General features: G+C 39.1%; 1 protein-coding gene across 5 annotated transcripts in view; it reads left to right on the top strand.

The window, feature by feature from the left end:
- The window catches only part of elmo1 (engulfment and cell motility 1 (ced-12 homolog, C. elegans)), a 99,928-nt gene that overhangs the window by 28,553 nt on the left and 57,086 nt on the right, over nt 1-14,289 (top strand). For all 5 annotated transcript variants that reach the window (XM_032534950.1, XM_032534947.1, XM_032534949.1 and 2 more), the window contains exons 2-6: nt 7,038-7,193; nt 12,417-12,457; nt 12,652-12,724; nt 12,828-12,878; nt 13,019-13,188. In XM_032534950.1, the coding sequence (XP_032390841.1) occupies nt 7,116-7,193; nt 12,417-12,457; nt 12,652-12,724; nt 12,828-12,878; nt 13,019-13,188 (413 nt within the window). In that variant the 5' untranslated portion in view covers nt 7,038-7,115. The remainder of the gene's footprint in view (nt 1-7,037; nt 7,194-12,416; nt 12,458-12,651; nt 12,725-12,827; nt 12,879-13,018; nt 13,189-14,289) is intronic.

Below are 14,289 nucleotides of genomic sequence, written 5' to 3'. Positions count from 1 at the left end.
ATACATACACACATACATACATACATACATACATACATACAACAGGGTTTCATAAGTGGTGGGACTATACTGTAGGTTGTTTTAAACAAGTAATAAGCTTGGGGAAGCTGCCTACACGATCTGCTGTAGAAGGTTGAGTTTGCATCAAATTTATGGTTGTTTTTTATTTGTAGAAGTGAGACGAGTCAAAGATGGAATCAGCAGGGGAGAGATTTATCCAGAAACTTTTATGAAGTAGAATTCTGTTAAACCTTCATTCATATATCAATAATTTAAGTTTATTAACACTGGGCCATTTAAAATTGGAAAAAGTAGAAAAGGTGTGTCAGTTTTAGTAACTAAAACAGTATTTTCATTGTACCATATGCATCTAAATGTTAATTGAATATGTATCGGATCGGACTAGGTATCAGAAATATCCAATAATAAAAGGACATGGATCCGGTGTATGAAAGCCTGAAAAACTGTTCATGTGACCGGAGAAGGTAGGGGGCGAGAGAGGCATCAGTCAATTTAATTTGTGGTCTGACTGAGAGATAGATGGATAGATGGATAGATAGATAGATGACAAATGTGTCAAATTGACATTGAGAGCCTATTGGAGATCAAAAGGTCTGAAGGTTGGTGTTTAGGCTGTTCAGAGTACTCCAAAGCCCAAAGTGTCAGTTAAATGAAGGTCATCTTAAAATCACAAAACATTTCAACGTAGTTTGGGGGGAAAAGGTTTAATGTTAACAAAGCCTTTTTTAAATACTTTTTAAGTCTGATGTTGGGCTCAGTGCTGGTTGGTCACACTGACATTGTCTTTACAAACCGCTGGCTCAGGTTCTCTCACACCATTAGGGTTCATAGTAAAAGGTCACCGGAGGATGGCAGGAAAGGATGTGCTTTTACTTAGATCATGTTCCCCTTGATATTCATGCCCCCAGTCTTACTCTCTCTCTCGCTCTCTTGCTCTCTCTCTCGCTCTCTCTCTCTACCAGTGAGTCATTAAAACCATTTCAAAACCCTTAAATGCAGCAAATAGGCATTGTCATTTTTTCCACCACGTTATGCTGGGATGTTTTGATTGAAATGTTGAAGACTCATGAATATTCATAAGGGAAATCATCCCTGAATGGGTAGTACTCGTTGCTTGCCCTGGTTGGGTTGGTTGGGTTTAGGCAAGAAGAGTGGGATTGGTTATGGTTAGGGGTAAGAATGTCAGGGTGAGCCAATCAGGGATGAGTCTTTCCCTTCCATCCTGCAACAATAAAAAACTTGCGAGCTGGAAATGTAATGAAGAAAATGCCATAAATCGCATTGTTGCAAAATTAAACTGCAGGATGTGAGTGACCCCTCCAGCAGCAGACCTATTCATTTTATTTTGCGTATTACTTGTACATCCAGCTTTTAGTTTATCTTTTTTGGATACTGTAAATTGTTCTTAAATTCACTTTCAGGTAAAGTTTAGAGTGTTACATTTGGCTCACTAACTCTTTTCTATGATTCTATCCTCAGCTTTATCTTTTGCTCTTTTATCATCTCTTTTTTCACTTGCTCTTGTGTTGTCTTTAATTCTCTTGTATTTATTATTGCATTGTATTATTATTTATCCACTTTTGATGTCATTATTTTTATTATTTACTGTCTTTATCTGCCTGACTTTAATCTCTGTTACTTCTCCCTCCCTCCCTCCCTCCCTCCCTCCCTCCCTCCCTTCCTCCCTCTCTGTCTCCTCTCCTGTTCACTTGTATTCTCACCTTCATCCCTCCCTCCTCCCTCTACAGATGAGGTGATCCTCACATTACACATCATGAATTATTGAGGTGAAACCCAGCACTCTTCTGCTGCCCAACAAATCACAGGCCTTCTCTCTTTCTCTGTTTCCTCTCCTCTTACCCTCTCCGTCTCCCCTCTTTATTGATGGGTTTGTTCCTGTCTTCCGACCTCTGGCACCAGATCAGATCACAGGGTAACATGAGATTTGTTTTTTTCCGACTCTTTTGGAGCTAATCCTGAGGAATTATGGCCGCTGTAACCCAGCGGCACATGTCTCCCTGTTTATGGAAGGTGGGCGAGTGCTTGAAAATAAATTAACTGCACACATACACATTCACAGATTGAAATACCTTGCTGGACTGCAGCCCAGTTAACTTGTGGTGTGTAGGTTTTGGCAGCATGTTATTGCATATTGCAGTGCATTATAAATGTGTGTCAAATGAATGAAAAAGAGATTGTAGAGTCTGTTGAAAGTCTTTCATTGTGTGATTCATGTTCTTAGTGGTCAAATTTTGCTAAATATGTTCCGAGGACAAAGTGACTTAGAGAAATAAAGAAACTTCAGATATGGTTGACAAAATAAATGAACAGCAGAAAAGAGGAGAGGAAAAAAAGGAAGTAGCGTCAGATCAGGAAAATATTCTTCTGCAAATAAAAAAAGTTGGAGTGAGCTCTGTGTCCAGTTAGCCTGTTTAACCCTCTGGCAGAGCTAAAAAAATAAATAAACACACTTACTCACTAATAGTCAACTGAGCCAGGTTGGAAAAAATCACCTGCTCTTACATGATGAGCTCTGACAGCAGCTAGCAGGATAACAAGGTTCCATTTACACTGTAATGAGGTTGCTATGAGATGCCAGAGCAACAGATTGGGAAGCGATACACAGCCCCCCAGGTTATAGCAAACACTCATGATGACATGTAGGGAATATATGGACGGACGGACGGGGACAGACACAGACACACACACACACACACACACACACACACACACACACACACACACACACACACATCTGAGGAACATTGTGAAACCTTAGGTTGGTGTCATAACATTCAAAGTAGGTGATAACATGTTTTTCGAGCACCTTGTCATCATCTTCCAAGAACTACAGATGACTCAGACATGGCCTTGAGGCTTGTTGTTTGGACTGGGACGCACACAAGCACGCACATCACAAAATTTACTAGTTAATTGTGAGGGTAACATGACTCTCTGTACAAAATTTCATTGCAATCCATCCATTAGTTGTTAAGATATTTCAGACCGAAATTGAAATCATTACCGAAAACTACTGCTGGAAATTTCAATTTCCTTGCGGGAGTCATCCCAAAAGGATCAATAAAGAGAAGTCTAAGTCTATTACAGCCACGCCGGTCTAGCATGGTTTAAAATCTTTACAGTCTGTCTCAAGAGTGGCGGTTTTATAGCTTTCACTGACTGCCTCTCTTTCTTCAGTCAGTATTGAGAAGGATGATATTCTGTGCATAGATGACTAACATGCTGTTATCTGTAGAACATAACTGAATGAATCACACATTCTGTGTGTATGGACAGTAAGGCTTGTATTTTATTCTAACAGGGAATAAACCGTATGGTGCTGCTGATAGTCTTAAAAGTATAAATGTTTGTTTCAGCAGGTAGTCTATCAACTATAATGTGTGCAAGTTTGTGCTCATCCAGATGTTTATTTCTTTCGGTCTGTTTTCTCTTTCCATTTTGCTCTCTCCACATCTTTTTCACATTGCTTTTCCAGAAGTGATAATTCTCTGCATAAGATTGCAGGGGAGAGGCAGAGGGAAAGGGAAACGGAGAGATACACAGCTGCATACACTGAATGTAACTGAAGTGTCTCACAAAGTATTTAAAATATGTTCAACTACTCTAATCTTCAATGAACATACTTGGTCATTGTCAATGGTTGAAATTCAGAGCAGAGGGTATGGAGTGAGTCATATTTGGGAAGTTGTGACAAACGTGACTTGAGTATGCCACGCGCTTTGGAAAGAAAGATGCATCCACATCTCGAGCTATTGATGCAGCAGCTGCCATGGCAACAGACCCTTGAATAAAGGCTATGTGGATCATTATGGGGTGACTCACACATAACGCCAGGCCAGTCTCATTACGTAAACTATCTTTAGATTAATGCCTGCTCATCAAGCACATGCATACAAATAGTTACACAGGACTGTGTGCACAGTACAGTAGCACACAGACTCCAGACATGCACACAAGAAACATTTTGGTCAGTGTTTGTGCACAGACATTAAATCCCTCACTATTCTGCCTGTTACATGCTATATATACAAACACTAATCTGCTCAATAGTTTTCTCGCAGGAATTACTACAAGCCAATCTTTTTGCATATGGATTAAGATTAAATATGTGAACAGGATCCCAACCAGGAGCTAGGATCATCCAGGATGTTTAGACAGGCTAGGAAGATACATTATTGATGCCTTCCTCAGTCGGTTTTAGAGATTTTTGGTACATTTTCCACTTGATAACTGTGCAGTTGTGGGTTTCATTAGACCCCCTGCAAGCACACAGAAGGGGCTCTACCCAGCTCCCCCTGAGTGACTGTGATTCGGTTGTTTTTCCACCATGAGACTTCTAACTGGCTTATTTTAGAAAGGCACAGGGTTTCAGGTCAAACTGACTGCTTGTTCCTCTGTCAGATTTCACAGGAGTCCTCTGCAGAGGGACAGAAGCCAGGGAGGGGTTCAATATTTGAGTGTGTGTTCACAAAGAGGAGTCAGTGTCAGTGTTCTTGTTGCTTGTGAATGAACTAGGGTACACATTTACCAGTTAAGATTCAGAGTCTACTATTTCTGTTTTGTCAGTGAGAGACATGGCAGTCTTTATTTATTGTGTCTCTGAGTACTTAAGGCTCACTGAAAAATGACAAATGCTCTTATCTCACTTTTCACTTGGTCCCTCCATGTCCCCTTTCTGCCCATTGCCTTTTCCTCCTGTTTTTTAATTTCCCTTGCATCAGTCCTCCTGACTTTATCTTATTTTGTTTTAAAAGACCAATATTAATATTGCATCTTAAAGTTGGGAGAAACTTAAAATACAGACAAGAAATAATTAAAATGCCCTCCCTGATAAACATCCACACATTTCAACACCACACCTTTGTAAAGCAGGCTTTATTAGAAATTAAAATATGGTGTCCCACCTATAGCCTGACAGATACTGGATTTTTTTTAGTGAACACACCACACACACACATACACACACACGCACGCACACACACACACACAAACATACACATACACCCCTCTCTATCTCATTGATGAAAGCCACAGTAAATCCTTTGAAAATGGGCTCAAATGAGAACATAATTGAAAAGATACAGCCGTTCAACACACTAGCGCACCATGAGCAGGGCCACACATACATATACACACATTTTTTATAAGGAACCCTTAAATTTAACTATTGAAATCTCCTGACCAAAAAGTATAATGAGCAAGACATTTCACATTTGTAAAATAAACTTGGATACACTGTTTTTTAATGACTTCAAACAAATTTTTGGCATTTCTTTACTGCAACATTTCCTCTGACATGCACACAATACGATTAGGCTTTACTCCAAGCCCGAGCCAAGATATCGAGCTGATGTCACTTGAGTAATTGAATTGACAGTGCACATACAGAACCACAAAAGACATTTGGTACATTTCCAAATGCTGTTTTGTGCTCCCCATGATGAGTAAACTGACCTTATGTGTACAATTGGAGGAATACTGCTTTTAGCTAGTGGAATTTGGCAGAGGACAAGCTCTGCACTGTACTAGTACATAATCTGGACTGTGGTCATATCATCTACATCTTATAACTTATTCCCTATTACATATTGTTGATATTCTAATTCAATCAGTCAGTTTATACTGTAGGTTATTATGTTTATATTTTATAGTCCTAGTTAATTATTTAATCATGATCTACTGCACTGTTCAGTCCCTACACTGTTCACTGATCACCATTGCATACAGTCTACCATCATGGTCATTGCATTTCTGTGAGTGATTTTATTTGTATTCTTATGTGTGTATATGTGTTTGTTGTGTTATGATTTTCTTGTTACTGGACTATCTATCTATCTATCTATCTATCTATCTAATCTAGTGAACTGCTTAAGCTGTTGCTGTCCTGCATGCTTACTAATTGTGGCTAAAGTGCTGCTACATCACTTCTGGAGCGGCTTTATTTCTCAAACTGCAGTTAGTGGGACTCTTGCAATTTCACTTATGTGAAAATCTCTAAAAGGAGTCACATACTTCACTCTGGAAGTCATAGCAAATTGCTGCTGATGTTTTTTTTTTTTTTTTTAAATGACTGAACTTCGGCAAGGTCCCAGTAAAGTAAATCTTTAAAAAAAAAAACACACACAAACTTTTTAATTCACTTACCTGCTGTGACCTCATTTGCAGTTAAATTTTGATTTGAATTAAGCTCTTGAGTGTATCTGCCCCACCGGCATGCCCTAATGTTCTGTGTGTCAACAACTGCAAATTAAATTAGGTTGCAGCTTGAAAAAAAAAAAAAAAAGTCATCTCAGTGGATGAATAAAATCTGTTTGTTTTGTCTGCTTTAGTTGTATAAGTAGGTGTTTTGAAGTTAAAGTGTGTATTTGAATATGATTTTAAGCCCTAGTATTTGCAGGAATGAGCATGATGTGCTTAGTTTTTAAAGTCAACCGTGACTCAGCGTGTACTGACCGTGGGCTAATGACTAGAGATGGCAGGTAATGCATATGTGGTTTCTATACTAGCACTGATGAGTGACCCTTATGCATTGTAGCTGGGGAACCTGACCTCAGATGGTTATGTGAATATAAGGGGTCAGCGTGCATACTGTGTGTCTGCACAAATAACAGTAAACTGGTGTAAGTAGGTCAATTGACTCATTTCCTAAATGTTGTATGAAAAGTGAATTATTTGTCTGAGGCTGTTAGCGGTTCAGTAGCTTCTACAGCCAATATGAATTTACCAGTTGCTGATAAGCAGTCTCCAGAGTGCTGTACTATACTCATGTCTTGTGTATTTATTTTTCAGCACTTCCCTTATTGACCTTCATTCATAGTCATTCATAATATCCTTTGAATTTAGAGTATGCTAATGCAAGAAACCAACTCGAATAAAAAGACCTGGTTCTTGACTAATGTGCCCCATTTTCTCTCTTGTTCCTCTCTTCTTCTCTCCATGCACTTTGACTTCATCACTCTTTCCATCCTCTCCTTCTCTTCACTCTTGTCCTGCAGGATTGGATGAGCTACCTCCAGTAGTAGTGACAGACGTGTGAGGGAGTGAGACCCACACCACCCAACCCCCCTTCAGCCATGCCGCCACCGGCAGACATTGTCAAGGTGGCCATTGAGTGGCCGGGAGCTTTCCCCAAGCTCATGGAGATAGACCAGGTAGGTGCCTGAGCGCAAAGATATGTAAATTTATTGTCTAAAGTTATTTATATGTAATTGATACTGAAAATACATTTGATAATAAACACTGAATTTCATAATGTGGTTGATGTAAATCATGGTCAAAATGGTGGATTTTTAACAATACCAGTGGTTTTTTTTGTGTGTGTGCGGAAACTAATGCAATCTCTCATGTTAAATTCATGAAGTTGATTTCCTGATCACTGGCTTAAAATATGAATCCCCAGAAAAAGGCCTTCCTGTGGGTCAGCAATCATCAGTTTCACATCGGATGACATGCTGATGAAATAGTTAGCTAGTTAGTTAGTTGTGTGTGTGTGTGTGTGTGTGTGTGTGTGTGTGTGTGTGTAAGTTGTTTGGTTATGTGTGTCTGTGTCACTGACTCACGGATGGGCTAATGATTGTACAGGCTGTGTCACCGTGGCAACTGGAGCCCTTCTCAATGAATGAACCGCTGAATGCAACATTGAACTACGGAGTACATGTGCTTCTGGGTTTGCCTTCTTTAGCTCTAGTTTGGTCTTTTTCATGTTTAAGAAGCCACCTCTCTTTCCCTTCCTCTGCTTTTCTCTAATTCTCTTATCTCTCCCTGTCATCTTTCTCTTGTCTCTCCTATCTGTTACTTCCTCCTCCTTGTCCTCCTTTGCTTTCTCTCCTGTTTGTTCCCCCTTTCACTCCTCCTCCCTGTCTTTTGTTGCAACATTAAAACTTGCAGTGTGCCTCCTCCTCTCTTGTCCTCCACCATCAGCCCCCACCTCTTCTTCCTCCTTCTGCATCTCCTCGGTACAATAGCCCCTGCAGCAGCATATGGCTGTCTGACTCATGCAATGGGGAGTGGGCTTCAGCTGCTCATGCTGTCTTGAGACCCAGAGAAAGTGTGTGTGTGGATGCAAATTTGTGTGTGTATTTGTTTTGTTTGTTTACGTGGGTACAACTCTGCATAAGTGAAATTGTGGGTGTGTTTGTGTGGCAACATGTATACTTATTTGTGTGTGTGTGTGTGTGTGTGTGTGCGTGTGCGTGTGTGTGTGTGCGTGTGCGTGCTTTTATCAATTTGTATGGGGATTCATATACTTCTTTTCTGATTTTTGTTTGTGTTTGCTCCTTTGCACTGTGAGTTTAGAAGGTTGTTTAGGTAGTGTGTGTGCACAAATCATTGATTTATTTCTGTAACTCTCTTGAAATACCTTCAATGCCTCCAGAGGCACGAAAGTCTGACATTTGTGTTGGAACGCTGGGGAATTGGTACAAGTGCAGACAATTGAAAAATGTATTGTATTGTTCTTGTTTGTCAGAAATGTAATAGAAATCAGGGGAAGGGCTGTTGATTTCTGCAGGTATAAAATAGGTTTTCGAATGGAGCAGGATAGTTTAAGTGAGACTCAATGGAAACAAACTGATGGTAGTTTATACAGTATGGTGTGAGGCAGTATAAAACTAAATAGATCTTAAACCTATGTTACAAATAATGGTGATGGTATAGAAATATCTGTGTAATGCACAACAAAGTTCTAAGATTAAAACGTAGCTTCTTTAAACCTGCATTTATTGATTTTATTTTTTGGCAACTAGAGAGCAGCGGGAACAAGTTCCAAACACAGTACCCCTATTTTAAAGCAAACTTCTTAGCAAATAGTTGCTTATTTACACATCCAGCAGTTACGGAGCAACATTATCCTTCATTTAATGTTGTGTGTAGCCACTTCATGTATATAAGTTGATTCTACACTCTCCTATAGCTCTGTTTTTCTCTCCACTAACTCCTAAGGGATGTATCTGCTCCAGTATGTTGATCATTATCAGATGGTTATCACTATACATTGTTAATATTAAAACCATTAGTATTAGCAGCTTTAATCAATTTTGTGCTCTCAATGTTTGGGAGTTTTATAAGTTTTAATTTTCGTATGTTCTATTCTTATATTCTATTCTTATATTTCTCTTACACAAGTCAAAAATTATTTATTATTTATAAATTATTTATTACAAATCCATACTGAAAGATGGCATGCACAAGATTTTCCTTTATTTGTAATATACTCATTTTTCATAACTATAAATTGCAAATGTATGACGCATTCTTCAGCTGATGAATGAATTGTTTGTTTATTGATATACACTACAGTGCAAACCATAATCATAGCCATAGTTGAATGTGGTAGTAAATCAGACCGGGACTAAATGTGTAATAAACCCAAAATAAGAATTTTACTGGCCTCTTAGGGGAAACGCTTAATCACGCACACATAATGACTCTAGAACAGCAGAAAAATTAAAATGTTTAAGAAGTGGAAAAATGTGCAACTAAATAGATCCTTTTGTGTAGTAATGGAAAGAAAGAGTGCAGTTTGTCCTCCCAGTTAGAAATGAGTCAGATAACTGGAGCCCGTTAGATTTTTTTTTTTTAAATCATATTGTAGACTACAGGTTAGCCTTTCACCCTAATGTCAATACACAAAAGTAAATATTTCTTACTTGATTACAGTCATACATTTTAGTGGAGCTAAGAGTAAGGGAGCTAAAGATGTGGTGGGAGGTCAGACAGGTAAATGTGATGGAGTAGGGGTAGAGTAGATGAGATAGTGGAGGTGTTGGAAGTCCTGGATGATGAAAGGGTAGGCAAAAGCAAAATGTGTTCAGAGCTAATATAAAAGGAGCAGATGAAGGCTATTAGAGGAAGAGAGGAGAAAAGAGTTGGGGATAGGATAACTGGGGAAAACATAAACTAATTCAGATTATTTCTAGTGTTAAATGTAACCAAACTCTCCCCAATGATTTATAAACTAAAACAGGCTGTGTATAATGATGTTATTACTTTAAATATATCTTAAACAAGCTAAATCTCTGTTGAGATACAATTCAGATGTAAGGTAACATCTCAAAACAAAGAATAATCAACTACCTGCTTCTTAGGGTAAGTCTAACTGTAGAACGTAATCAAATACCTGATCAGACGTAATTAATTTGATCTAACGTTTGCTGTCAAGGTTTGGTAATACAGAGGCTAGTCATCAAATACTCAAAGTACCATTTTTACTTATTTCAAGTTATAAAATGTTTTGCACATGTGGTACAATATTACCTTTTTTAATGCTATTTAAAAAGCCACGCATTTAAATGTATTAGTTTATTAATAATACAACTGGAAAACGCTTTGGGTATGAGAGGAAATCACTCCATGCAATGTACACTTTTTTAATGTCTTTTAAAAGATTCCAAAGCTTAGCTATTTCTCTTGATAATTGAGCATATTAATCATTTGCAAACAAAAAAGCAACAGTGGAACTAAAAAAATACTGAACATTTGCAGTACAAACCTGGATTATTTATGTAGTATTTACACATCGTGCATGTTGCATATTATTGCATAATTTTGATTCTTTATCAGTATCATTATCGTCAAAGGAGGGTACAGGACATACCGATTCCTTCTTTTTAATTTTCTAAAAAAAAAATGTCAGAACTTCAGTTCCAGGTAACAATTAAATGTCCAAAGATACCCTGCAGTAGTGTAGAGTACATTTGATTTCACTGTAGGTCCTAGAGAGCCTGAGGATGAAAACAGTGGCAAGCAAGCAGATATTTGGTTAAAACATATGGACGTTGCACGCTCTGAATTTCCCTCCAATTCCTCATTCTCTCTGTTCAACAACCACTCTCCTGCTCTCTCACTATTATCATTCACTCTCCCCCGCTCTGTGTTTGCTGTTGTTTTTGCTCCATTATTTAGTTTGCGTACTCCTCACTTTTTGCGTACTCCTCATTCCTCTCCTGTTCACATAAAAGCCCGCCCTCCTCTTCTGTCACGTCTCTGCCTTTCTTTCCCTGTCATATACTGTATGCCCATCATCTTGCCACCATTATCTCCTCCCTGTAATTCTTCATCACTATGTTGCTGTTGAAGCCGCCTCTTACAATGCTTTGTACATTATGACTGTGTACAGATGGTGTGTGTGTGTGTGTGTGTGTGTGTGTGTGTGTGTGTGTGTGTGTGTGTGTGGTGTGTGGTGTGTGTGTGTGTGTGTGTGTGTGTGTGTGTGTGTGTGTGTGTGTGTGGTGTGTGTGTGTGTGTGTGTGTGTGTGTGTGTGTGTGTGTGTGTGTGTGTGTGTGTGTGTGTGTGTGTGTGTGTGTGTGTGTGTGTGTGTGTGTGTTGTGTGTGTGTGTGTGTGTGTGTGTGTGTGTGTGTGTGTGTGTGTGTGTGTGTGTGTGTGTGTGTGTTGTGTGTGTGTTGTGTGTGTGTGTGTGTGGTGTGGTGGTGTGGTGTGTTGTGTGCTGTGCGTGTGTGGGGTGGGCGTGTGTGCGTGTGCGCGTGTGTGCGCGTGCGCGGCGCGTGTTTTGAAAAGCTTATAATTGCCACAGTTTGAAAAAGAGACCCATTTTTGAAACAATCTCTTGGCTCTAAACATCAAGTGGTGGATAAGACTCTGGCTGAAGTCTTGTGTGTTCAGATCTTTTACTTGAGTATAAGTAGCTACAGTGTACTTTAGTGTTAAAGTGGAACTCCAGAGATTGAGCATTGCCTTTTGATAAAGTTGGGAGACTCACAGAAGACAGAATAAAAAAAATAATAAAATAAAACAATGTTCAGAATTGGAGCAGCAGACTCACTTTAAGTCTCAAGTACGGGTCAATTAAGGATTTCCAATAATGCAACTGAAAGTGCACTGACGCATCGAGAAGATTGGCATATTTTATTTGGGGGGGGGGGTAAATGTTAATTAAAAAGGCGTCAATACGTTATTATCAAAAAAGTATCCAAACTTGAGTGCATACTGTATTAACACAGATATGGAAAATGCTTAAACAATAACCAGCCTTACCATAGTTTAATCAGTAAAAATACATAATATTATAGAAACTGAGCATGTGTTTTCATGTAACTTGTAACTATATATACCAAATCATTACATTGGAGTAAAAACTGTACATTATTTGAGTAAAGCTACTTGGTTACTTTCCACCACAATATTACAGCTGCTCATCTGGAACCAGTTTCACATACAATAACACTGAATGAAATGGTGCAACAGACATAGTCAGTGATCCCACATCAGCAGTCGGAGAGTTAAATACAGGCTCCTGAAGAACAGCCTTTCATTGTGCCAGTCGTGTAATGTAAAAAAATTGCAGCTCACTCATAGTTGACTACTGTTTTAGGAACTTGGACTGTGGACTAAATGTAGTTTTGCCTTCCTCCACAGAAAAAGCCTCTCTCTGCCATCATTAAAGAAGTGTGTGAAGGGTAAGCCTGCATTGGCTTTTTTGAAGTGTGTCTGCATGCTTTCGGATTTGAAAATAATTCTCCTCCAGCTTCTTGCAAAAGCCTTCTTTCTCAGTCTCCATACTTAAATCATAATAGCTGTATTTCACACAAGAGGTTTTAGTACCACTTATGCAATGTCTTTTTTTCCCCTCTTTCCATCCAATGGCTTTTAGGTGGTCCTTGGGGAACCATGAAAACTTTGCTCTACAGATTGCTGATGCCACAAATTTCTACATCACAGAAAAGGTTTGGTTATTTGTTTTTTTTTATACTTCCAAGCAGCAGCAGCAGTTTCCAAGGTACAGATATGCTCACTAACTTCTTCTTTTATCTTGGTAAATCTCGACAGAATCGCAATGACATTAAGAACGGATCAATCCTGCGCTTGACCACCTCTCCTGTACGTTGTATTTCATTGCAAAATTTCCTAAACACACTGATCATTGTGGATGCACAGAGAGAAAACCTTTCATTTTTATTATCCCAAGGCATTTTTATTTATTTATTATTTTCCATCCTCCTCACCTCTTTCCACTCTAGTACCAGACTGCAGTCCAGCTTCATGAACGGATCCAGTCGTCCAGCATGGATGCCAAGCTGGAGTCTCTGAAGGACCTGGCCAACGCGTCAAGGGACATCACTTTCGCCCAAGAGTTCATCAACCTAGATGGCATCTCCCTGCTCACTCAGATGGTGGAAAGTGGGACTGAGTAAGTCAGTTGTCCGTCCATCTCTTTTGTTGTTTTGGATTTCCTCTATCGCTGCAGTATTTTCCTCCCCCCAGACAACTTCTTATTCCTATTTGTGTAATGAATTGTATATGAATATTATATGGATGATAGGGAACTGTAGTAAATTGGAAGTATATAGATTCCCCGTGGTTAATATACTCAGCTCAAGGTGTTTGATCTTAATTGACTTAAGTCGATTGTAGGTTTGTGCAATGAATGTCAAGCTCTTAGTTATCAGGTGGAGTTTTTAGAGTATCTGAGTTCAGTTTTTGAAGTTGCATTATTTAAGTTCAACGCAGCTGGCCGACCTTGTCCTCAGATCACCGTATTAAGCTGGATTTATGGTTTAGCATCAAGGGTTACAGCTGGCCCACTGTTGGTGCCTTTGGTTTGGGAATTTATTGTAGTTCAGCATACTTTAGGGCACCACAGCAAAAATAGGTCATTATAAGGCCATGTTCCTGAAGTAATTTTGTCTCCATTCTTACATTCACCTTGTGACCTTGTGATAATGGAAACGTTTGTCGTGTCTTGTGAATGAAAAGAAAACTGCTGCCGTGCAAACACTGATAGCAAAGGTAATCTGCTCTTTCACTACCTTGGAAATACATATCTTTGTTAAATATCAAAAATGTATTTCATGCTGAACAGGAGAAAATTACTGAGCTTTCTTCAACTTGCTTAAAGTTGTCTTCCCTATCAAGAATATCCACCGGCATTAGAAAGTTATAGGATAAAAACACAAGGAGCCTGACGTGACCAATCCCAGTTCCTTCTGTCTCCTTGTAATATCTCTGTGGTTACAATGTTTGGGGACAGATACATCCAGTTGAACCTGCGACATAGCTGAGGCTATCTGCATAGGGTCCACAGCTAGGCTGTAGTCCCGTAACACACTATAAAGCTCTCATCCAAAAACTGAGAAGAGAAGAACATGCCCAAGGGCTCCTGTTTGCATTTTTTCCCCCATGATAATGATATTACACACAACTGAGATACGAGCTCTGTGCTGGTTTCTTAATGTTCAGCACATCCAAAAACTCACACGTCTAAAGATGTGTGTGTGTGTGTGTGTGTGTG

Source organism: Etheostoma spectabile, chromosome 14 (genome assembly GCF_008692095.1).
Source record: "Etheostoma spectabile isolate EspeVRDwgs_2016 chromosome 14, UIUC_Espe_1.0, whole genome shotgun sequence".
Taxonomy (NCBI): domain Eukaryota; kingdom Metazoa; phylum Chordata; class Actinopteri; order Perciformes; family Percidae; genus Etheostoma; species Etheostoma spectabile.
Note: the sequence above shows the minus strand (reverse complement) of the source record. Positions and strands in the feature narration are given on the sequence as shown.